The sequence below is a fragment of the Camelus bactrianus genome, chromosome 9 (genome assembly GCF_048773025.1).
Source record: "Camelus bactrianus isolate YW-2024 breed Bactrian camel chromosome 9, ASM4877302v1, whole genome shotgun sequence".
NCBI classification, from domain to species: Eukaryota; Metazoa; Chordata; class Mammalia; order Artiodactyla; family Camelidae; genus Camelus; species Camelus bactrianus.
This window is the reverse complement of record NC_133547.1, coordinates 31683456-31706825: the sequence shown is the minus strand read 5'-3', so window position 1 is coordinate 31706825 and position 23370 is coordinate 31683456. Positions and strand designations below refer to the sequence as shown.

At 39.8% G+C, this 23370-nt stretch overlaps 1 protein-coding gene and 1 long non-coding RNA gene across 5 annotated transcripts in view; one reads left to right on the top strand and one right to left on the bottom strand.

The window, feature by feature from the left end:
• Window positions 1–5558, bottom strand: part of LOC105065340 (uncharacterized) — a 72143-nt gene extending 66585 nt beyond the window's left edge. For both annotated transcript variants that reach the window (XR_012509126.1, XR_012509125.1), the window contains exon 1: window positions 5422–5558. This is a non-coding gene — a long non-coding RNA (uncharacterized LOC105065340). The remainder of the gene's footprint in view (window positions 1–5421) is intronic.
• A 152-nt stretch (window positions 5559–5710) lies between these two features.
• The window catches only part of DPYD (dihydropyrimidine dehydrogenase), a 720294-nt gene continuing 702634 nt past the window's right edge, over window positions 5711–23370 (top strand). For all 3 annotated transcript variants that reach the window (XR_012509124.1, XM_074370016.1, XM_074370017.1), the window contains exon 1: window positions 5711–5860. Coding sequence is in view for 2 of the 3 variants with exons in the window: in XM_074370016.1 (XP_074226117.1) it covers window positions 5822–5860 (39 nt within the window). In the remaining variant the exon portion in view is untranslated. The remainder of the gene's footprint in view (window positions 5861–23370) is intronic.

Genomic DNA, 23370 nt, shown 5'->3' with positions numbered 1-23370 from the left:
TCCATCAGGATTCCACTGCCCTTGGTTTCTGCAGAGCTTACTTCCTTGCCTGGAATGCTTCTGATCTCTTCTTTTTTGCCTTCATAACTTCTATTTTCCTTCAGAAATTAGCAGCTAGGTCATTTTCTCAAGGAGTCCTTCACTGATTTCCCAGCCCCTCTGATATAACAGTTCTGTTTCTGCCCTGATATTGCTATGCACAGTAAGCATCGTATTTTTGTGTGATTACTTAACAAATGTTCGTTTCCCAAACTCATCTGCAAGCTGCATAAGCACAGACTTCATTTCTTTTTGCTCACCAAGGTGCCTCTGGCATTCTTCCCTGCACCTAGTATACCTAGTAGGCATATAGTTATTTGTGATATGAATAAATAAATGAGCAAATACAGGACTATGTCCAACTACTGAAATAAGTGATAAGACTTTATTATAAGAGTCAATTTTTTTACATCCAGATGAAGGAGTAGGAAATGAACTAACCTCCCTGTTGCTAAAACTGTTTGCTGACTTTTTCTAAGAAATCCTGCGGTTGGCTTTCTCTCCCTTACTGCTTTTGTGCTAAGCAGCCCCTGGACTTCTCCCTTAAGTTCTTTACTGAGAATAGTTTCAATCCAGAGGCTGTGCTCCAGGAAGGAGGTATGGGCTGCTCATCTCAGAAGAATGGACAGACCTTTGGGCGCTCCCCCAAGACTCACGGAGGTTAAGAGGAATGTAGCACCCTGTAAAGCACCCTGATTGTTACCAACTTTTGTTGTTCCATCCAGTTTTTCTACAAAACTTCAAGACCCCAACCCCAAGATGGAGTCACAGTCTCTCAGGCATTAGCCTGTTCCCTTTTGCTTAGCAAAGTAATAAAGCTGTTCTTTTCTAATCTTCCCAAACCTCTACCTCTGAGCCTCAACCTGTTTTGGGGGTATAAAGGCTGGTTTTGTGGCAACACAGACGTAGATAATTAAGTACATGTTACATGCTATATATTCTATCAGTTAAATAATATGCAGTGGTGATAATGAAACTTAGGACCCCTGAAAAGTGGACTATGAGATGGAAATGTGCATGCGGAAAGTTTATTCATTGGGCAGTGCTATCTGGATGAGGACCGGTGGGAGAGGGGAATGAAGCAGGATGGGCAGACGGAAGAGCTGAACTCTGGTAATCCCAACGAACTTCTCAGATGATCCCTCCAGGAGCCTCTGAAGTTGGGATGGCCCTTCAAAGATATCTTGAATTGAGGCACGTGCCAGGCCTTTGTGGCCCCACAACGATCAGCTATTACATGCCCATTACCCTAGGAAGAAGCATGACCCTTAGGTAAACAGCTCTCTTTAACCACGGGAAATTTCCAGAGTGTGACTCAGCAGGGAGCTGCCAACCAGCAACATGTGCAGCAGCTGTGGGCATGGCTACCTCAGCCCTAACTTGCAGGAAAAGGTGGGCTCTGTGGGGCACCTCAGGCACGCACTGCCGTTGACCAAAAGAAACAATGAATAATTTCAGCAAGGTTCTGTCTCAATCCCAAATATAAAAGTACCTGAAGCTATGAAAGAATAAAATTCTAGCAAGAAAACCGAGAAACAGCTGTAAATGCCAGCAGCTAGAATTATGGTAAAGTTTGACTGTGAGACAGAAGCAACAAGCCTGAGGACCAGACCCTGAGGTAATGAGGGAAAGTCAGAGCACATTCATTATAGAGGATATTTTTTCCCTACTGTAAGTCAGCTCAGTCTGTAAACCTCCTACTCACATTGAATTTTACCCCAAGTCACTCACAGTCAGTCGTACATCCACGGCGTATTTCCTGAACACGAGCATTGGAGAAGATCTCCTTAAAATTTTAATGTCTAACATTACATGACATTTTGCAATTTACAAAATACTAACATACATCTTGCCATTTAAGTCTCACAATCAGCATCCGTTCACACATTCATTTAAGCCACTTACTCAAAATCACTGTGTGACACTATGAGGTTTTGAGCTAGTGGCTTAATTTTTGTCATGACAACGCCTTTGTCTTTATTCCACCCTGAGGTATTACTAATGCCTATCTCAATGACTGAAACAACAGCATTCAATAAGTAACTGTGGAATACATTTTTGATGGGGATTTGTCGCTTCTCTGTCATCGGTGCTTTTCATGGCATCACACAACGTATGTGCATGTATATATCATCCACGTGTGTGCACATGCAGACTTACTTACATGCAGGGCACATGGTATATATAGTAGAATAAGCTGTACATGTTTAGTCTATAAAATAGAACTAATATATACATTATTACCTATTTTGAGCAGGAATACTTGAAATATTTGAACCCAGCTGATTTTTAGTCATTTTCCTCTTGGTCAGTTTGGCTAGGTGTTAATCTGGCCTTAGAAAATCAGATGGGGGAAGAAAGGTTTTATGATCAAAATCTCTGACTTTTGGGGGGAATATCACCTTTCCAAGAGTGCTTAAAAATTACTTAATGCTAAACTACAAAGAAGAAATAAAAGCATATGGAAATCTAAATTTTTATTGTGTTTTAAAATTTGTGGTACTGAATAACTTCCCAGAAATGAAAGATGACTCACAAGCTTTCCTTCTGACTGTGGTAATAAAAATAATATTCATTTGTGTAATGTAAATTATTAGGCTGGGCTGCATTTTGGTAAAGTTGTACACTATTAGATGAGCTGTCTCTCCAAAGCTTACAAAAAATTAATGTGGAACACCTGATATTTGACTGTGCTTCCAGATGGAGGGACAGCTTGACAAATGCCATCATAATTTACAACTTTAAAAAAGTGTAGTGTGAATTCATTTGCAGTAGGCTTTTAACAGCTTGGATTATTTACAGGTACAACTGTGTTTAATGTGGAATTTCAATGGATTTAAAATATTATTAGATTCAATCACTGATCATGGAGTATAGGTGTGGCATGTGAGCAACGTGATTAGATGCCTTCATTAAATATCTCAGAATAGGACACATCTGTTTGGTGAGGTTGGGGGGATGGTAAAGTAACATTTAAATTTTACATTTGATTATTAAGTGTCATTGAAGAAGCTCTCACCTTTGGAAAGAGCAATATTTTGGTATTATCTTTCATGGTAGTTTATGAGAATAACAGTCACATAAAATAAATACAGACATATAGTGTCTAACTATTAAGAATAACTTAGACACTTGTATCCATAAAACTAAAGTATGAATTGCTAATGGATAAGATTTGCATTAGCATGCAACCTAGAAGAATCCATGTCTATAAATGGTGGTTAGGAAATTGACTATTGAAACTTCATGGTTAAATTGGAATCATATGCATTATAATTACATATGCATATATGTATGTATCCTTTTTCTCTCCTTCTAAATATATCTCTATGTATATATGATGTGTGTGTGTGTGTGTGTGTGTGTGTGTATACACAAAATATCTCTAAGAGGATATGGATGACTTTGGAGGCGAGTAAGGTATGGTTGTAGGAAGATCAAGGAATATCTGACTTTGGAACATTTGTTCCATGAAAAGGAAAGTAATTAGTTTGACATTTTTTCTTTTAAACTAGAAAGTCGTTGATAGATGTTATGATTTTACTTCTCAGGAATAAGTGGAACATTGAGAAGGATAGTGAAACTAAAGTTTCTAAAATGAACTGCTTAGTGCATAAACCAACTTTAGGATCTACTCAATCGATCACTAAGTACTTTTGGTCTCTTATGTTTCAGTCCTGGCCTAGGAACTGAATAGCCAGTAGCCAACCAAGCCGGATGTGGAGCCTCTCTTCTTGGAGCTTACACTCTAAATAGAAGACAGATATTACACAAACCACAGTCAAATAAATTTGCCAATAAAATCTGACAGGACCAAGATAAAAAAATAGGGCGCTATGGAAGAGAATGATGGAGACAGGGTGGGTCTAATTTTGTTGGTGGTGTGGATGGGTCAGGGTAGCTCCCCTGGGACCTAAAGGATGTGTAGAATGGAGGACACGTACAAAGGGAGAAAAGTGGTTGGAAAACGGGAAGATTTGCTTTGTGGTTCTAACATAATGAGTCATGGCAAGAGTGGCCCTAGGTGAGGTTGGAGAAGAGGGGAAGGGCAAGGTATTCAGAAGTCACTATGGAGTTTGTATTTTATTAGGAATGCAGTGGGAACCACTGAAAGATTTATGGTGTGTGTGTGTGTGTGAGAGAGCGAGCGAGCGATAAGCCAATTAATACATTTTAAAGCTCAGTCTGGCATGAAGAGGGATAAGTAGAAGCTGTAATACCAGCAGCAGCTTGGACCTTGGTGGATGCAGTAAAGATGGAGAAAGGAAGGAATCTTCCAAGACGCATTTAGGACGTTGAATCCTGAGAGCTCAGGGATGCATTTAAGGTGGGAGAAAAGGGGAGTCAAAGACGATTCTAAGGTTTCTATATGAGTTTCTAGTTTCTCTTAATGTACTCTTTGATATAAGAAAAACGTGCCTATCTCCTAGTAAATTCCAGGTTCTGGAAGGTGATCTGATGGGTTGGTTCAAGAAAACTTCCCAACCACTCAAGGTAGTGAGCACTCACAGCTCAGTTATTCTGCCCTAGTCCTCTTTTTTACCTTCCAAGCAGGCATCACAGTCTCCTTATGAGTTTGTTTACTTGCTTACTCTGAGCATAATCTCCATGAGAGGGGTATGTCTTCCCGAAGAGGTTCAAGAGCACCTAACACAGTGCCTAGCAATGGAAAAGGTTCAGTATTTGTTGAATAAAATGATGAACTATGAAAGAATAATGATAATATTCTTAGGAAATACTAGAATCCAAGGTGCCCACTATCTGGCCAAGAGGATAAAGAAGTGCCATAAAAGCTTTACAAGATGTAAGCAGGAGTGTTATGGAAGGAGAGAGGCCGATGCACCTGTCCAGCTGGAGGGAGAGAGAAGTCTGGAGTACAGACGTACTCAAAGATGAGATGAGTATTTTCTAGCCTGAGAGCATCTCTGCAAGAATCGCCCCCCTCTCCCCGGCAAGCTCTAGCACAAAACATGAAGAACAACTCTTCAAAAAGAGCTTCACATTTTAGAATAATTAATTTTGAATACAACAGCAGCCATTAGAATTGTATTGCTCTGTAAAAAAAAAACAAACCTAGATTTTGTACCACCTACAGCACTTATTATTTGCCGCTTCTCTCTGTGGCAATTTTTGCTCGCCTCCATCCCCGGCCCCCTTTCTCCCTGCCCCCCGCCTCCACCCCCCAGGGGCCATCAATCCTCGGAAGACCCGCGCCCTTGCCTTCTCCCGCCTATTTGCTGGCTGGCTGGAGGAACATTTACTACCTTATCCCCGAGGAGTTCCTGAAGATGCAGTTGCAGACAATGTTTCTGCACCTCGCAGGGCTCCTCGGGGAGGAAAGAAAAGGAGTAATTCCTTACTTAGAGCGCCGACTGCTTTTACCTTTAATCCTGCGAGTCTCTCACATATAGTTCCCGCCTCCCTAGCCCGGCCTTTCGCGGTTCACAGAGCGAGGCCCGCGCCCAGAGCTGCAGCGCGGGCGCTCCCTGCCTTCCGCGCCGAGACGGAGAACCCGCGGCCGGGCGGGGGCGGGGGCGGGCGCCGGCGCCGGGCGGTGCTGGGCGCCGGGAGCCGCGGGGCCGAGCGCGCAGCCCCGCCCCGGGGGCGTCCCCGCCCTGTGCCCGCCCCGCCCCGCCCCGCCCCTCCCCGCCCCCACGCCGCCGGCCTTCCGCTTCCTATTTCTACGGGCGCTCGGGGTCCGCTCGGCACTCCGGTCTCCGGCGGGAGCCTGAGGACGCGGCGAGGGTCTGTCTGTGTAGGACTCCAGGCTGCGGGCGCGGCCATGGCCCCGGTGCTGAGCAAGGACGTGGCGGACATAGAGGTACCGACAGCGCGCGGGCTCGCCGGGGGCGGGCGGGGGGCGCAGCCGCTGGGCGCCGGGCTGGCCGCCGGGGCCGCCGCCGGGCCCGGGACGCAGGGGGGCACGCGGGAAACTTTACCTCCGCGGGGGCGCGAGGAGCCGGAGCCCCGCGCGGGCCGGCCGGGGAAGTAGTGGGGGGCCCCGCCACTTCAGGGGTGTCTTTTGGTTGGGACCTGGGGCTGTTTTCTTCGGAGGGGGTGTTGAAAAAACCTGTCTTGTCCTGTCCTGAAAGGCTGTGCCTGAAGAAGCCCAGGAGTTCCAGAGAGATGGACTTTCCCATAGGAGCGCTCATCTCTCACCCAGGCTACCCCGCACCTCCCCTTTGCCCCTGTAAGCGTTTCGGGACACCTGTCTGCTGCCCCCACCTCCTGTCCCTGACTTCTGAATATTTGCAAAGGTGCAGTATAGAAATAAAGATCCGTATGTCAGCGTTCGCAGTCCCCGTTAGCCGTAGTGTTGCTCGTGAAAATGATTTCACGTAGGGAAGAATGGGAGAAAGTATCGAGCACATGGAAAATATAGAAATACAGAATAAACTGTATTTTTCTCTCCTCAGCTGTTTTTGATTCTCTCTTACACTCTGTTTCTGTAAAAATGGCATCTTTCCTCCTGTGGGAAGGTGCTACCTGGCGTGGCATGACCATTTCCCTTGAGTTCTCCCTAGGACCTTTATGTACGCGGGGAGAAGGGTGGAATTATGAACGGTGATTTTAGACATACTAACACTCCTGAGCTGAAATAAACTGCTTTGTAATTTTATTTTGTTGTGTTTTGTTTGGGGTTTTATTTGAATCTCCTGCTCTGGTAAAACCGGTATGTGCACACCTGTGTTTTCTTTGGAAATGACAAAATTTTCCTTTCCTCAGTCCTTTCAGTGGCTTAAGGAAAAGCTTAAAACCACCTGTTTGCAGAATAGCTGCTTTTGCCGTTGTGTTGTCTCTGTCATTGATGGAAGGAACTATGTGTTCTATTTGGGGAATGGTAGTGATTTTTTTTCCCCCAGACTTCATACATCGGTTTGAAAACTCCATTTTAGTAATAAGAACCGAAGTATATTATATGCACATCTCTGATTAATTTACTTGTGGTTTCTTTTGTGGATAGTTTACTTTTTCATATTGATCAGTATGACCTGTTTAACCCAACATTTATTCATGTGTGCACAGGGTAAAAGCTACTTGACTTAGGTCATTGTCCTTTTTTGGTCCTTGTTATTTGACTTAACCAGAACTCCCCCTGCCCCCCTTTGTTAAACTAAGTGAAACAGTAAGCTTTCTGACAGCATTCGGGCAGTCCTGGTGTTCTGATTTCAGAGATAAGAATGTCAGAGGGCAGGTGGCTTTTGGCTTTTGAATTTCTTTATCTGTATCTCTTTTGCAGTTGTCCATGAAATTAGCTCTTAACCACATTACACTCAGGAAAACGATACCAGTGGAAACATTAATGACCAGTTTAATTTCATATGTTGTTTCAAATAAGACCATTTAAGAAGGCCAAACCATTTACTCACTTCAGTGTAACCTTTGTCCTCCTGATATTTCTCATAATATAGAATAGTGGTATTCAGACTTCTTCAGCTTTTATGTAGTTCATATATGCAACACACTTTAATCTGTAACATCTTTCATCACACATAGCACCTTTCTTTTCCCTCAAAGTAATACCCATGATTCATGAGCTAGAGTGCCATGAAAGAGCATGAAATTGCTCATTAAAATGTAATGCAGTGAGGAAAAATGTATTAAGTGTAGAGGAACACATCCAAGCATAGATGTCTCAGTTGATCCGATTGACTCACCAACGTTCATTTTTTTAAGAATCAGAATGAATTATGAAAGTTCAGTTTTCTGTCAACTTTGAATGCATACATTGGGTTTGCCTTTTTTGAATGAATTTATTAAAACAATTGTCTAGAGATTGATCTGCTTGTGACCATTGCCTTAGTCTCAGATACATGGAGAAGCACATAACCTTTCAAAAAATTATCAGTATGAAACAGAGTATGTGTTCAGTTGATAAATGTGAAAAGAACAGAAGGTGTTGGTTACAACTCACCATAATAGTAATTTAATTTTCCCTGTAAACCACCTACAGAACCTCACATTTCAGTGAAGCCGCCAAAAAATATCTTTGTTTCTGGGGAAAAAAAGAGATATACAGAGTTGTTTTGTGTGCTAACTCCATTATTTCTAGCCTCATTCCAACATCACATCTGGGTTGAAGGGTTTGGGGAGTGAAAAACATAGAGTTTTCCACCTGGGCTGGAAGATAGGCAGAGTAAGGATGCATTCCTAGATATCGGATAGTAGGCAATAGAACCTAGCTCATATACTCAAAAATTGTTTTCATAGTAATGGTAGAAGTTGTATGAGAAGTCAAGCTTTTTTTCTAAACACACTGATGTGGTTCAGAGCCTAGGATCTGGAGCAGACTGCCTGGGATTGAGGCCTAGTTGCATCCATTTTTAGATAGGTGACTTTAAGTTACCTAGCTTCTCCCGGTCCTATTTGCATAATCTGCTGTGTAAGGAGAAATAATCACAGACAGGATAATGAAGAAATGTCACAAGTTCACATCTAGCTTGTTTTTTAACAAAACATGTTAAAAATAAAAATATAGAAAAACTCTTAGAAAAATCACTGCCTATAAATAACTACTATTTTAAAGTTCATTAATGGTAGCTATATCCTTTTAAAAGTTATTTTACTTTGTGGGCTTGCTTTTTGAATACAGCTGAATTTTGTCAAAAATGACTTTTGAGTACAGATTTTCCTGGGAAGATTTCGAAAAAGGTGAATATCAAACATTGATCACTTTCTCTGACCTCAGCAGTACCTTTACAATACTTCATTTAGTTTGAATTGACAATTGATCTAATGTCAATATCTGCATTTTTAAAAACAAAGTTAAGAATGATTTTTTTTAAGAGTTTCCTTTTGTTCAATGTCTTGTTCCCCTCCAGTGACATGGATAATTGAGAATTTACTGTGAGTATAGCTAAAGGAAAATATAGGCAGCTACAGTGAGCTTTTAATTAACTCTTTGAATGTTAGTGATTCTGGTAAATATTTATAGTCAGACTAAATTGCTGCCTACCACTCTACTGCTTCCACAATCCCAAATCAAGATCTATTAGAATTATCAGTTAATGACTCTTAAGGGGTTATAAACTCATTTCAAATTTACCCTGAATAAAAAAAAAAAAGGATTTCAGTGCAATGTCCACAAAATCATAATGTATTTAGAGTCAAATAGAAATGGTTTCTGAGTTACTGATACTATGACTTCTGTTCATTTGAGAAGATAATTGAGAATTTTCTGTGTTTATTAGGTAAGAAAATAAGATAATAAAATAATGGCTTTGGAAAATGGGGGTATAATGGAAACAACTTGGAGAAAGTAAATTTCAAGGAGCATTTTGAAAAAGACTTATGGATTGGTAGAGATGGCAAAAGATATATCAGAATGCCCTTTCTCATAACTGCTTTTGCTCTTGGGGAGGGAGGAGGGTCATGGATCCAAATGAAAGAATAAGGATTCAATTCTGCAGAAGCTTTGGGTTATTTATTTATTTATTTGAACTTAGATGTTTTTTATTCAGTCCATTCTTGTCTCCTTCCTTTTACTGATTGGCACCACGAATCTCAGGGAATACTAGGCTTGCCAAGGCTTTTAAAGCATTAAAAAAAAACTCTTTAAAAAACAATTTGTTTTGTGAGTTTGAGTTGTTAAAAATATCCTTGTCTTCCCTGTTTTAAGCTGTCCCATGGACAGTACTTAATTTTATTTTTAAGTGTTTCTCGGGGGAGGGTATAGCTCAAGTGGTAGAGCACCTTCTTAGCATGCGTGAGTTCCTGGGTTCAATCCCCAGTACCTCCAAAAAAAAACACCACCTACAACAAAACTAATAATAAATAGACCTAATGATCTCTTCCCCCCAAACAACAACAACAGCAACAACAACAACAAATAATTTCTCCTTTCTAAGGACATTAGCTGGGCAGTGGAAATGTGTCTGATTATGTGATTTGGAAAGTTACTCCAAATTTTGAGAGTTATTCCAATAATAGCTCCTTGTAGTTTTAAGGTGCAATACACATTTCTAAGCGTGGTCTTATATATATTTCATTACAGTTTTATAAGCATGGTCATATATATATATATACACACAAACATATATATATATACACACACACATATATATATATTTCATTACAGTTTTTTAATTCTACCTCCTACACATTAATTCAGATGGCCGGTTTCAGTAGTGTAATTAAAAACTGTGAGATTAATGACTAATGATGAATCCATCACTAGGGAGATTTTTAGATTGGATCTGCTTAATCTTAATCATAGCAGATAGTGTTGACTGATTGCTTAATTGTAAAAATGTGCTGAAATTCAGTAGCCGCCTTTCTTACATTCTAGGAGGAAAATCCAGTTTTGGAAAGCTCTACATTTACAGTAAAGAATTAACAATAATGCCAAGAAGATCTCTAGTCAGAATGCTAGGAAAATTGGATGATTATTGAGCAATCATGTCTTTCCTTAACTATTTGAATATAGCATTTTACCAAACTCAGTGTATAAACAGGCAACACACGAGCTGAAAAACAGACCTTCCAGTAAGGTGACCATGTGTGGTCACTGTGGGAGAATTCTAATAATTAGCATAAAGGTAAATCACAAAATTAGAAACACTAAAGTTAAAGATAATGAGCCTGAAACAAAATTGTCGTGAAATAATGTGACAGAAAATATAAGAGATTTGTTATAGTCTCGGCTCCACTGTGGCTAAAGAGATTGAGAAGCAGAATTGGCCAATTGCTTTTCTGCCTCTTAGCTAAATGGACACAATGACAAGTCTGAGCAAGAAGTCTTCAGTCCTTAAAACTGTAAGGAAAATTCTGTGTCATTTATATCCTGCCTTAATTAAAAAATGTTCATAAGTCATTCTAAGATAATAAATTTGTCTACAGTCAGGATTTTGATTTTCAGATGTGACATGCTTGCCTTCTGGACTTCGGTTTGCTCTTATCCTCCGTATCTAGACAGAAGGTGGCTTTTGGCCTCAAACATCAATGATGTGGGTGTTCAGAGATATCCTGGAGCCAATTATACCACTGATAACTCTTAATAGGATTATGGCTTTCTTGTGGCTTATAATTATTACTCCTTCCATTGCTTGTAATTAAAATGTTATACTGGTAGATAGGAAACATCTGTATTTAACTCAACATGTAACTTTCTTTTTTTAGACTCTTCACCACGGTTATCTATATATTGATATATAGGAACATAGTACTTTTGTATAAAATTGTTGCTTTTGTATTTCACAAAATCAAGCTTCATTTCATGGTTAGTTTAAACAACAACAACAACAACATTGTATTAAAACAGACCTGGGTTCAAATTCTGGCTCTGTTATGTTTTTATTTGTGTGATTGAGGTCACATGTTTCCTGGACTGTCATTTCTTCCTCTGTCAGTTGGATTTAATCTTAATTTATTTAATGCCACAACTATAAGGGTTAATTGGAGTCATGTATATATGTAACACCTCAGACAGCATCTGTCAATTAAAATATATGCTTTTTAAATGGTAGTTAGTAGTTATTGTAAATACTGTGATTGTGTATATCGTGTGTTATGTAAATGTCATTTGACTGGAATGTTGTTCAACTGCAAGAATTAACTAGTGGTATCAAAGGCTGTTAAAACGTGAGGAAAGAGAGAGTTAATGAAGTTAAAAAAATGAGGGAGGCTCATTATAGATTCAAAAATGTTGCAGATAATGACTTACGAGAAAATTTCTGAATTCTTTTTGCCAGTATTACCAATGAGATGGGGAGTTTTTGAAATTCAGGTCCACTTAAAGAGACCTTCTCCAGTTTGCTTTTTATTTCTATTTAAAAAAATATTTTTAATACCCACTCTACTGCCAACCCTCTAGTGTAAACTGTGGGAGATTCAAAGGAAGTGTGTGGCACAGGCTTTGTCTACACAGGATTATCCACATCTAATACACTGGGGAGTAAGATTCAAACCCTAGGTTGACTCCTTCTACCCCCAACCCTTACTGTTCCATTTCAGTGTACATGTGGATTGATTCTTTGGTGCTTTTCTGAGTGTTTTTGTGACTAAATCAGTCCCAATGCATTGGTGAAAATTATTTCTTGGCATTTTCAGTGATATTTAGAAGGGATTTGGTGTGATCCTTTCCTGAAAAGAAATCCCTACACAATTATTTTTCAAAAAAAAAATGTGTTCAATTCCATCTCTCTTTGTATAAACTGGGCTAAGCTTATAGATTCTCTAGACGAGCATATTAGCTTCAAAGAAAGTTTTTTTTCTGGACTTCTAAGCATCTCTGCACACACTGTATTTGTATTTATAACATGTTTAGCTCCATGGAAGGAGGGTGTTGGAGACCAACCTATTTTGCACCAGGAAAAGGTGAAATGTGCCCTTTCTGAAAGATGACTCAATAATAAACTTTTTATACCAGGTTATAATAATTAATTTCTTTGAGGATTTCAGCTTGGTTGTGTAACAGCATTCTCACTATCCTCTATCTCTATCATAATAATTAAAGAGACAGTCTGTGTCTCTACCTCCCAGGTGCTTGGAAATTGATACTATGAGTGCTTATGAATGTCCCCTTGAGGCACTCCTGACTAGGCCACTTTGAAGAAAAATCTCTTCATCAATAATGAAGCCCCGAGGGCCACTTCTCAGGGGACCCACACAAAATTACATGTCAGCTACAGGCCTGATTTATGCAGATGGTGCTCATGGATGAAGCTGGACTGTACTTCCTCCTCCCCCAATGTTTTATTACCTACCGCACTCTGCTGACCCTCCCCACTCCCGTCCCTACTTTCATTTCTCTCCCCAAATTTCTTCCTCCAATATTCTCCTTGTTTTATCCACCCAAGATTGACTCACGGAAGTAGATACATTCATTTCATCTTTGTGAAATCCTTTGAATGGTATTAAAAATTGACTATGGTCAATTAGTCAGTAAGATTAATTAAAGGCCACGTGAAAATCTTCAGCGAAACAGTAGAAGGTGTGTATTTTATATGTTAATATGTATTTACTATATGTTAATTAAAATAAGTGTCTTGGGATAGGGGACAATCCTGGATATATTTTCGCTGTACAAGTCAGATCCCTTGCTCTCTGACCTCCTGGAAATCATTTAACCAATGTGAAGAATTTGCTGATTCCTCAGTTTGCTATTGATCTGTCTTTTAAGGATGGTTTATAATAAAATATGGCAATAGTGAAGTTGTTCGGAAACGTGACCTGCTGAGTGATCATATCAAGGAAATGCAAGGTGGTGGTGTCATAGCTACTCTGTTGTACATGCTAGGTAGGATCAAATGCACCATTCATAGCAGGTGTATGGACTTAATATACTTATTCACCTGATTTTTAAACTTTGTTCATGCTTGCCTGCTTCCTTTTCTTTTTCAATCGAATGAATGAGTTAAGTCTTAATCTCTCCTGAGCTCACAGAAAAAGTCCGATCCTTCTGTGTATGGCTGGAGTTGTGTGAGAGTGATCTGGAATTAATAAACTCGTATTTTTGTGTGTCTATGGGATGATACTGTCTTTAACTAGTAATTAATACTAGCTATTCTCAAAAGGACATAGGACTCTACCTCAGTTTCTCCAGTGTGCTTTTTCATTGGTAGCTGTCAGTGGAAACTAGGGTACAAATGGTGAAGTCCCCAGACCCACAGGAAACTCAGGTTACCTTTCTCTGACTGCCTGCACCACAGTGTCCTCAAAGTTTTGGGGATCTTCTTCCAGATTTTCTTCTATGGCAAATATTGGGAAACTTGTGTAAAACGTTTGAAATTCTCTACTTCAAAGAAGAAAGTCATTCAGTTCCCTTCACGGATGCTTAGAATTAAAGATAACAACTTTCACAGCAAAATACTCTTTGGGGGGCTATTTTCATTAAAATTTTTTTCATTTCTTTAATTTTTAAATAATTTTTCATGATCATTATGGAAGATTTAAGTTATACCAAAAAAAAAAAGGAAAAGAAGATCCCAAATATACAGTTATACCATCCAGAACAGTCATGCTGATAATGACTTAGTACTTTTCTTTTCTATACATGAAATTTTTTTCTAAATAGTTTTATCCGTACTTGTCTTTTTCTGCCTGATTTATTTCACTCAACATAATATCCATCCATATTGTTGCAAATGGCAAAATTTCGTTCTTTGTTATGGCTGAGTAGTATTCCATTGTATATGTACACTACATCTTCTTTATCCGTTCATCTTTTGGTGGACACTTAGGATGCTTCCATATCTTAGCTATTGTAAATAATGCTGCTATGAACATTGGGGTGCTTGTATTTTTTCAAATTAGTGTTTTTGTTTTCTTCAGATACACACCCAGGAGTGGAATTACTAGATTATATGGTAATTCTGTTCCTAGTTTTTTAAGGGAACTGCATACTGTTTTCCACAATGGCTGCACCAATTTACATTCCCGTCAACAGTGTACAAGTGTTTCCTTTTCTCCACATCATTCCCCGTATTTGCTATTTGTGATCTTTTTGATGATAGACATTCTGGCAGGTATAAGGTGATACCTCATCGTGGTTTTGTTTTGCATTACTCTGATAATTAGTGATGTTGAACATCTTTTCATGTGCCATCTGTGTGTCTTTGGAAAAATGTCTGTTCAAGTCTCCCGCCTATTTTGATTCAGTTGTTTATTTGATGTTGAATTGTATGAACTGTTTATATATTGTGGACATTAATCCCTTATTGATCATACCATTTGCAAATATTTTCTCCTATTCAGGAGGCAACTGAAGCTTATTCTGGGGGCATAGACACTGGCGGTAGCCATTTTGGGGAGTTCCCTCCACCATGGGGACACTGGTGCTGACAGGCACCATTCTGGAATCCTCCCTCTAACTTACTAGCCTCAGGACTCCCCCTGCCGCCGCCCTCCGGCCTGTAGGCTCCAATACCTAGCAGCAAGTAGGCTGCCTTAAGACCTCCTGAACCCACAGGCACCCCTTGACGTGACCCTGTCCACCGGAGGGCCCAGGCCCCACACACTAGTGAACAGGCACTAGACCTGGGGCCCCTGGGGCCTTGCAGCCAGAGACTCCGGGACCCAGCTATTCCTGACAGTGTGCAGGTACCAATCGCAGAAACCCCTGGGCTCCAGCCCCACCAACCAGTGGGTGTACATTAGCTCCCGGTCAACTGCAGCCTGCAGCCTGCCCTGACAAGACCCAGCCTGTCCCCTGGCAGAGCAGCTCTAGCCCTGGGACCCACTGGGCCCTGATTCCTTCCACCAGCAGGCCCACATCAGCTCTGAAACACCTTGGGCCCCTCAGCCAACCACTCCAGTTTCCAGCTCCACTCACCAGCAGACCAATACAAGCCTTAAGATACCTGAAACCCTGCAGTCCATGTGTCAGGAACCAGCCCCACCCACCAGTGGACTAACACCAGACCTGGCTCTGCCCACCAGTGAGCCAGCACTAACCCGGGATCCCATGGCCCCGGCCCCACCTAGCAGTGTCTGACACCAGCCCCAGGCTTTACCAACCCCAGCCCCACTCACCAACAGGCCACATCAGCTCTAAGGTATCTTGGACTCCTCAGCCAGTTGCCCTGGTGTCCAGCTTCACTCACCAGCCCACCAGCACCAGCTTTGGGACACTGCAGAAACTACAGCTAACGGTGTTGGAAACCAGCTTCACCCACCAGGAGGCCGACATTAGATCCAGGAACCACAACCCTGTAGCCATGAACGCCAGAACCTGGCTCTGTCCACTGGTGAGCCAGCACTAGCCCTGGGACCCCCAGCCCCCAGGGTTCTGCAACCAGCTGCCTTGTAACTTGGCCCCACCAACCAGCGGCCAGCAACCAAGCAGACTGAGGGCCGGCTACCCACAGCCCGCCCCCCAAGAGTGCCCGTGCAGCCCACATGGGGGGCACCCCTAGAACATACAGCTCTAGTGACCAGAGGGCAGTGCACTGCTGGGGCTCAGAGGACAACTCCTGCAAAAGGCCACTTCTCCAAGGTCAGAAAGTGTAACCAACCTACTAGATATATAGAAATAAAAACATCAAGTTAGAATTCAGAACCACCAAACCAGCTTTACAAGAAATGTTAAACGGACTTCTCTAATGGAAAAAGAAATGGTCACTTAGAAACATGAATATTACGAAAGGAAAAGGCTCATTGGTAAAGACACGTATACGGTGAAGGTAGTAAGTCAGCCAGGTACAAAGCTAGTAGGAAGGTTAATAAAAGAAAAAAGCAGTTGAATCATCCGTATCTGAATAAGAAGTTCAGGGATACAGCGAACAAAAGATATAAAATACGATGTCAAAAATAGTAGGAGTGAGGGGTTGGGAGTAAAAATGCAGGGTTTTTAAAATGCATTTGAAATTAAGAGATTAGTAACATAAAGCAATCACGTGTATATATGGATTGCTATATATAAGCCTCATGGTAACTATAAACCAAAAAACTATAATATGTACCCACACACAAAAAAGAGAAAGGAATCGTATACAACTTTATGTTTGCTTTTTTATTGTATCAGAAATATTTCCCTATAGTCTTAGTAACTTTTTAAATAGTTTTAAAGAGCAGCATGCACATCCCTGGGAGTAGAGATACCAGAGTTTAGTCACGCCTACCCTTTTATTATCGGACATTTGTTTTTATCAGTAATTATTAAAAATAATGCTTCAACAAATCTCAGCTTGTAATCTTTTTTTAAAATATTTTTTATTGAGTTACAGTCATTTTAGAATTGTGTGTCAAATTCCAGTGTAGAGCACAATTTTTCAGTTATACATGAACATACATATATTCATTGTCACATTTTTTTTTGCCGTGAGCTACCACAGGATCTTGTATGTATTTCCCTGTGCTCTACAGTATATTCATCTTGAATGAATACATGCAACGCCAGCTGCAGGTATCCCAACATGTGAGCAAGGATGGAGCTTTGATATTGTACCTCCACCCCTGAAATCAGCCCGAAGAACCAGATTCTCAAAGGATCCTGTCACCTTAGGTTTTTACATTAGAAGTCTGAGTGGTTGTGTGTGTGTGTGTGTGTGTCTGTGTGTGCACACACAAGCACATGGGTGTTTGTAATTTTCCTTTTTCTTTTCCTCAGGGTACTTGGGAAGAGGAAAGGGGAAGTAAACTGAAACTACTTTTGACTCATCAGTTTTCTCACAGTGACAAATTTAATAAAGCAAAACTTTTTTTTTGTCTTAGGTATATTAACCAAAATAACTTTTGATTCATTCTTCGTTTTAAAGTTAAAATGTACTTACAACCTGAACTCTATATATTGGTATGCTTAATTAAACCCCTATTTTATTTATTTATTTTTTTTGAAAATGATAAAACCCTTTGAAGAAGAAAATTCTTACATGGTTCAGGAAAACTGGCCATCATTCCACCACCCGAAGACTAGACAGTAATAAACAAAGCCTTAAAATATTTTTTGCACATATTTAAGACCACGTTATCATGAAAGGATTCTAGAAGAGAAATTATCAACCACAGGTATGACTGTTTTAAGGGTCTGAAATATTTTTGAGTGGTAAAAATTCATAGAGCCGCTATCAGTGTATGAATATGTATGAAATGATACCTTTTTAATGTTAGTGTTTTTTTATTTTTATATAAACAATTTGGTGAAAACTGTCTGGTTTAATTTGCATTTTTTTGAATATTGTAAAGTTTGAACATTGTTCCACATTTTAAAATAGTTGAGACTTTCTTTTAAACAAATTATGTTAACAGAATTTTAATGTAAGAGTAAAATAAGAGAAAAATAGACATAAGAAATATAGGTAAGAAGAGTAGAAATAGCATAGACTTTAAGAAAATTACATGTTAATGAAGTATGAAATCGGAACAAAACTAGTGCTATTTTGGAAACATACCACCCACTAAAACTACCCTCAGATAAATTCAGATACGGCAATCGACCAGTCAATTTAATCTATTAAAATGTTTATTGATAGTGGGTAATGGATCACTATTATTTCGTTTAGTTGTAATGAAAGGCTAGCATGGATTGGTGGTTAAGAGACGAGGCTCTGGAACTGGAGAGCTAGTGTCCATACCCGTCTCTGCCCCTCACTGGTTTCTGACCTTAGCAGGTAACCTTCTGTCTCAGTCTCTTCTTGTGGGGGCAGTAATAGTACCTATATTGTAAGATTATTGGATGCTTGAAAGAAGTACTACATATTCAACACTACGTTTTTTAAATGGTTCTAACACATAGCAGCTGTGCAATTAATGTCAGCTATTAAAATATTAGTAATGGCCACCAATTATTGTTTTGACTCTAATGGGCTTTCTGTCTCTTTGAAAATGTGTTGTTTTGATGTTTTAAGGACATAGAAATTTACTGTAAATGGTTTTGTTCATTTAAAATATTTGTTAATTTCTTACTATGTGCTAGACACTGGTTTAGATTTTAGAAACACACCTGCAAACAAGAGTAAAAAGTTTCTGCTCTCAATAAAGTTGCATTATAGTAGAGGAATAATAGACAGTAAAAAAAAATTAAAATATCTGGTAATTTTAGATACTATCATGAGTTTCAGTAAAAGTAAACTAGAATAAAATGATGCAGAATGACTGGTATGTCCTTTACATGTGCCAGTCAGGGGAGACTTCCTTAGGGAGGTGACATTGAACTCAAACCTGAAAACCAGAAGAAATCTACCATGGCTTTTGAATTAAAAAAAAAAAAAAGAAAGAAAGAAAGCTAATCAAAGTGGAGGATTGTACTTAATTTGAGGAGCAAAAAGAAGTAACTGATGTGGGGGAGATACAAGTGTTATATGTAATGACATTAAGTTTGAAATTCCCATTTGATACTAAAGCAAAGCTGTTGAATAAACAGCTGGAAATAAGCATTGGAGATCAGTGAAGAAGTCATAGCTGGAGATGGATGTTGAAGAATTACGGAGTTAAGGCCACTTAGAGATAGTGGAGCGGGGCAAGGCGCTGAGTAATCTCTGGTCTCACAGAAACAAACGAAAAAGGAAGTTCTCATTGCTTTTGAGAAGGTAAGATGAGGGTATATAGATTCATTTTTGTTAACATGGAGAAATTGTGAGCTTGGAGAAATGGCTAGCTTGGAGGAAGGAGCCCAGTAAGAATGGGTTGAGATAAGAATAGGATATAGGGAAGTGAGACAATGATGCTAGGAAACACTGGGGAAATTTTTGTTGTAAGAAGGAACACAGAAATAGGGAAGTACTTGAAGGGGAAAATGGAGCATGTACCATGTTAACGGAAGCGATTCAGTAGAAAGAGGCACCAGTGTTGAAGTACGTAGAGGGCTAATTACCTGTATAGAAGGGTGCTTTTGGTGAGAGGGAGTAGGATTGAAGGGGTAAGCTCTAGAGTAGAATGAAAGGCAGACAGGTGGTATATTGGGTGGTGGGAAGATAAGGGAGTTCCCGTCTGATGGCTTTTATTTTCTCAGTGAGAGTACGAGGCAAGATCATTAACTTGAGGGCAAGAGAAAAATTGAATACAATTTGAAGAACAGATGAAAGTATGAATAGATTTTCTGGAAAGTGGGAGAATGAAAATAAGAAGAAAGTACAGTAGAATTGTTGGGGACTGTTTCTGTTCCATTCGAAACGTAGCAGGATTTAGCATGAGAACCGTGAACGTAATTGTGGGTTCTCCAGCCGGTTTTGGCTGCCTGGGTTCAGACAGAGTAGTTAAAGGGCTTCGTTGGGTTGATGTTTGCCTGGGCAGTAGAGTTGGTGCGAGCGATGGGAAGGTGGTTAAAGGTGTTGTGAAGATGAGGGAAGTCAAAATCCTAGGGAAGGTTGGGTAGTGAGGATACCAGGGTGTGCTCCATGCATTGGCGGTCTCAATAAGGTCAGTGAATGTTTGTAAGGTAGAAGAGTGTAGGAGGTAAAGATTCGAGTGGTGTGTTTGAAATACAGCTTTTGGAGATGGTGCAGTAATTAATAACAAAAAAGTTAAGGGAGGTGGTGGCTGAGGTGGGTGGTATGGAACTAAAAAAAAAATATTGGTAGGGAGTTTGTTGAGTCAGAGGCAGATGCTGGATGATCCAGGTGGCTGTCGAAGTCACTGGGACTGCTGAAAAAAATAGAGGGTAGAGACAGCATGCGATGTAAAATTCTCACTGAGTTTGGGCAGAGGGTGAAGTGGTGTGATCGAGGGGTTGGTAGATGCAGGAGCACAGAGTTTTAAGGTGTAGAACACGGAGGAAACGTGATGTGAAGACCCATGAGACAACACGGCCGTGTGACTGCAGAGGCCGAGACCGAGGGATGCTTCTCCAAGCCACGGGATGCAGAGGATTGCCTGCACACACACAGCCTCCAAGAGGCAACCTGCATGTTTCCGAGGAAATATGGCCTGGCTGACACTTTAATTTCAGACGGGTAGGCTTCAGAACTATAAGGCAATAAATTCCTGCTGTTTTAAGCCACCCAGTTTGTGGCAGTTTTTCTATGGCAGCCCTAGCAAATGAATATAGATTTTAATATGAATTGCAGAAAAGCTGGAATATTTGTGGAAGGACGGGAAGGAGGGGTGATACCTTGAAAGTAGAGATAATGAGGCTAGGGATGTCTAACGTTTGTAAGAGAGAAGGTTTTTATTGAACATAAATTCATAACTTAAGGAAGTAATTAGAGTTAAATATAATAGTATATCTTAAAGAGTCCTAAATATGTTATTAAAGTCCTATTTTTGCCACTCTTTAGCTTTGTCAAATTAAGCTCATTTTCCTGTCTGTGAAATGGAGACCACGTTACTTGTCCTGTCTGCCTCATAGTGTTGTTGATTGGAGCAAGTGAATTAAGAAGAAATGCAACTGTAAGCTGGTATTGTCGTGAAGGTTTTTAACTTACAGACACGTACAGCCTTTGGATGAGGGGGAAATATGTTTATGATCAGATATGATAATGAACCGAGTAGGAAAGTTCTAAAATCTCCACTAAAATTAAGTATCTGCTGTATCCTACGCCCTACATTGAATACTATGTGGCAACTGGCTGAAACGGTAAAGGCTTCTCCCCTAAATGATTTTATGATACCAGAACGGAATTTGAGGCAAATTCACAAATAACGACAGATCGAGACAGAAAGTGAAAAGGGCTTGAGGGTGATGGTTCAGAGTTATGGTGTTAGCATTAAAGTATGCATATTGTACATTCACATTCACTCACCTTAACCATGTAGCTATCATCATTTGATTTAGTATTCCTTTACAGTGATTTACTATCACTTAGAATACTGTGATTTTCATTTTATTTAATAAGTGATAAATTCATTTAAGTCTTGTTACAGTCTCCTCCCACCTCGACTCGAATCTCCTATAATTGAGGGGCCAAAAAATGACTCAGGTGTCTGTTTCCAGGGGCAGGTAGAGGAGGGCTGTCCTGGCTGAAAAGGGTCAGGTGTAAAAGGTGTAAATGCAGGAGTGGGCGGAGTTAGTGTAGAGGCCAGATGCGGGTCTGTGCTCTCACGGCATTTTTTTTCCCTCCTACCTTGCTTACAAACATGTTTCCAGCCTTACAAAGACTTATCAGTTTCAGAAATGATGAAGCCAAGGGCATAGAAAGGTTAAGTGGTTTGACTAAAGTCAGCAAAGACCTGGAAACTAAAACCTATGAATATGAGCCCAGTTTTATGTTGTTCTTTATTCAGACATTAAAATACATGACATGAAAATGAGGAATCAAAGAAGTACAGGAGTGGGAAGTCCTTCAAACGTTACCTCATATTTTTTTTTTTGCACTGTATGCAGTCACAAAATTTCTCAATCAGTTTTATATTCAGTTCTTCAAGGAGTCCTTCACATGTGTAAATGAAGCGACGTATGAATGGCTTCTAATCCACAGGCCAGATGGTTGCAGTGGAGGGAGCTTTCATCACTCATTTCTCAACATGGTGTTAACCGATCAGTTCTGCCCTTTGTCCGGCTACTTCAACCTCTGACAAGACACATACTTTATTTGTTGGAGAAATTAGGAAAAAGAAATAGGCAAGGTGGACTGCAAGACTGGAATTGGTTTTGGGATTTATACATATATATGTATATGTTTCTGCACATTTAGACATATGTTATAAAACTTTGATTCACTGGACCCCTTGACTGAAGGACATTTTTTTCCATTCTGCTTTATAACAAAAACGATTTCAATGTCAAGACAGTCCCTTCATATTTGAGCATTAGAAAAAAGTCATTACAAGGGCATGATCTGCAGTTAATTCGTATTAGCCTAACCATTGCCTCTTTTGCATCTTTAGTACTGTACGTACAATTCTGAATTCATTATGCTACAATGGCAAATACTTAGATGTGCATATTGTGTAATTATAATTTGCTCTGCGGTGTTCAAAACAAAGCAATTTGTCTAGGTCTCAGTTAATCTGAAAATGAAATAAATCAGAAATCTATGTAATTTTTTTGTTTCTCAATTTTAAAATAGTATATACCTCCATCAAAACCTATGGTTTAAAAATAAATATGACACTTGTGTTCAATAACTTTTATTCTTTGAGAAAACTTTTCTGGGGAAATTAATATTAGCTGGTTATGCAAGTTCTCAGTGCCATTTAATACCTATGGAAACTACTTGGGTTTAACGTGGAACTTCGATTTCTTTCCATTATTATTAAGGTATTGTCACTGAAATCATTACCTTGCTGCCCAGTGAATCCTGATAATCTCTGAATTATCCCATTGTCTTAATAATGACATCTTTGTTTTTATTAGTGTAACAAATGCACAAAGTAAAAATAAAAGTAATAAAAGCTTTTAAAGAAATCAGTGGTTCTCTTTACTATTCCTCCCAGTGGCATGATGGTAGACAATTAATTCTGAATCGGGAGAGGGGCATGGGGAGCGTGGCAGCCACGATTTGTGATGTTTGTTGGTTACCAAGGGGTAAATAAATCCTCCGAGGAAGATTTTAAACCCTAAAAACATGAAGCTGGGAAAAAAGACTGCCTGTGGGCTCTGCAGTGCCCCCTGGAGCCGGGTCCGGCAAACCGCGGCTTCTCTGCACCCTCTTCATCTTCTCCCGGCTCCTTTTCTAGAGGCAACGCTTTGAACTGTTTCTGTTTTTAATTCATCCTCTAATGTGGTTCCAACTCCTATTCATCTGTCACACTTCTGTCTTTTTCCTTTCTGTCTTTGGCTATTTGCCTAGCAGTTTTGGAAAAGTATACTTTTTTAAAAGACCACCTAAATTTCAAATTAAGATTTTGGAACACTAAATATTTGAATCTCTGGGTTCCTCTAGTATAGTTTAAACTGCTTTAAGTTACCAAATAATGGGCTAAAGAGTGGAAAACATGAATTGTAAGATAGTACCAAGAAAAGTTTTCCAGGGAATAATTTTAAAAAGATATTATTGATCCTAAACATGTTGCTAT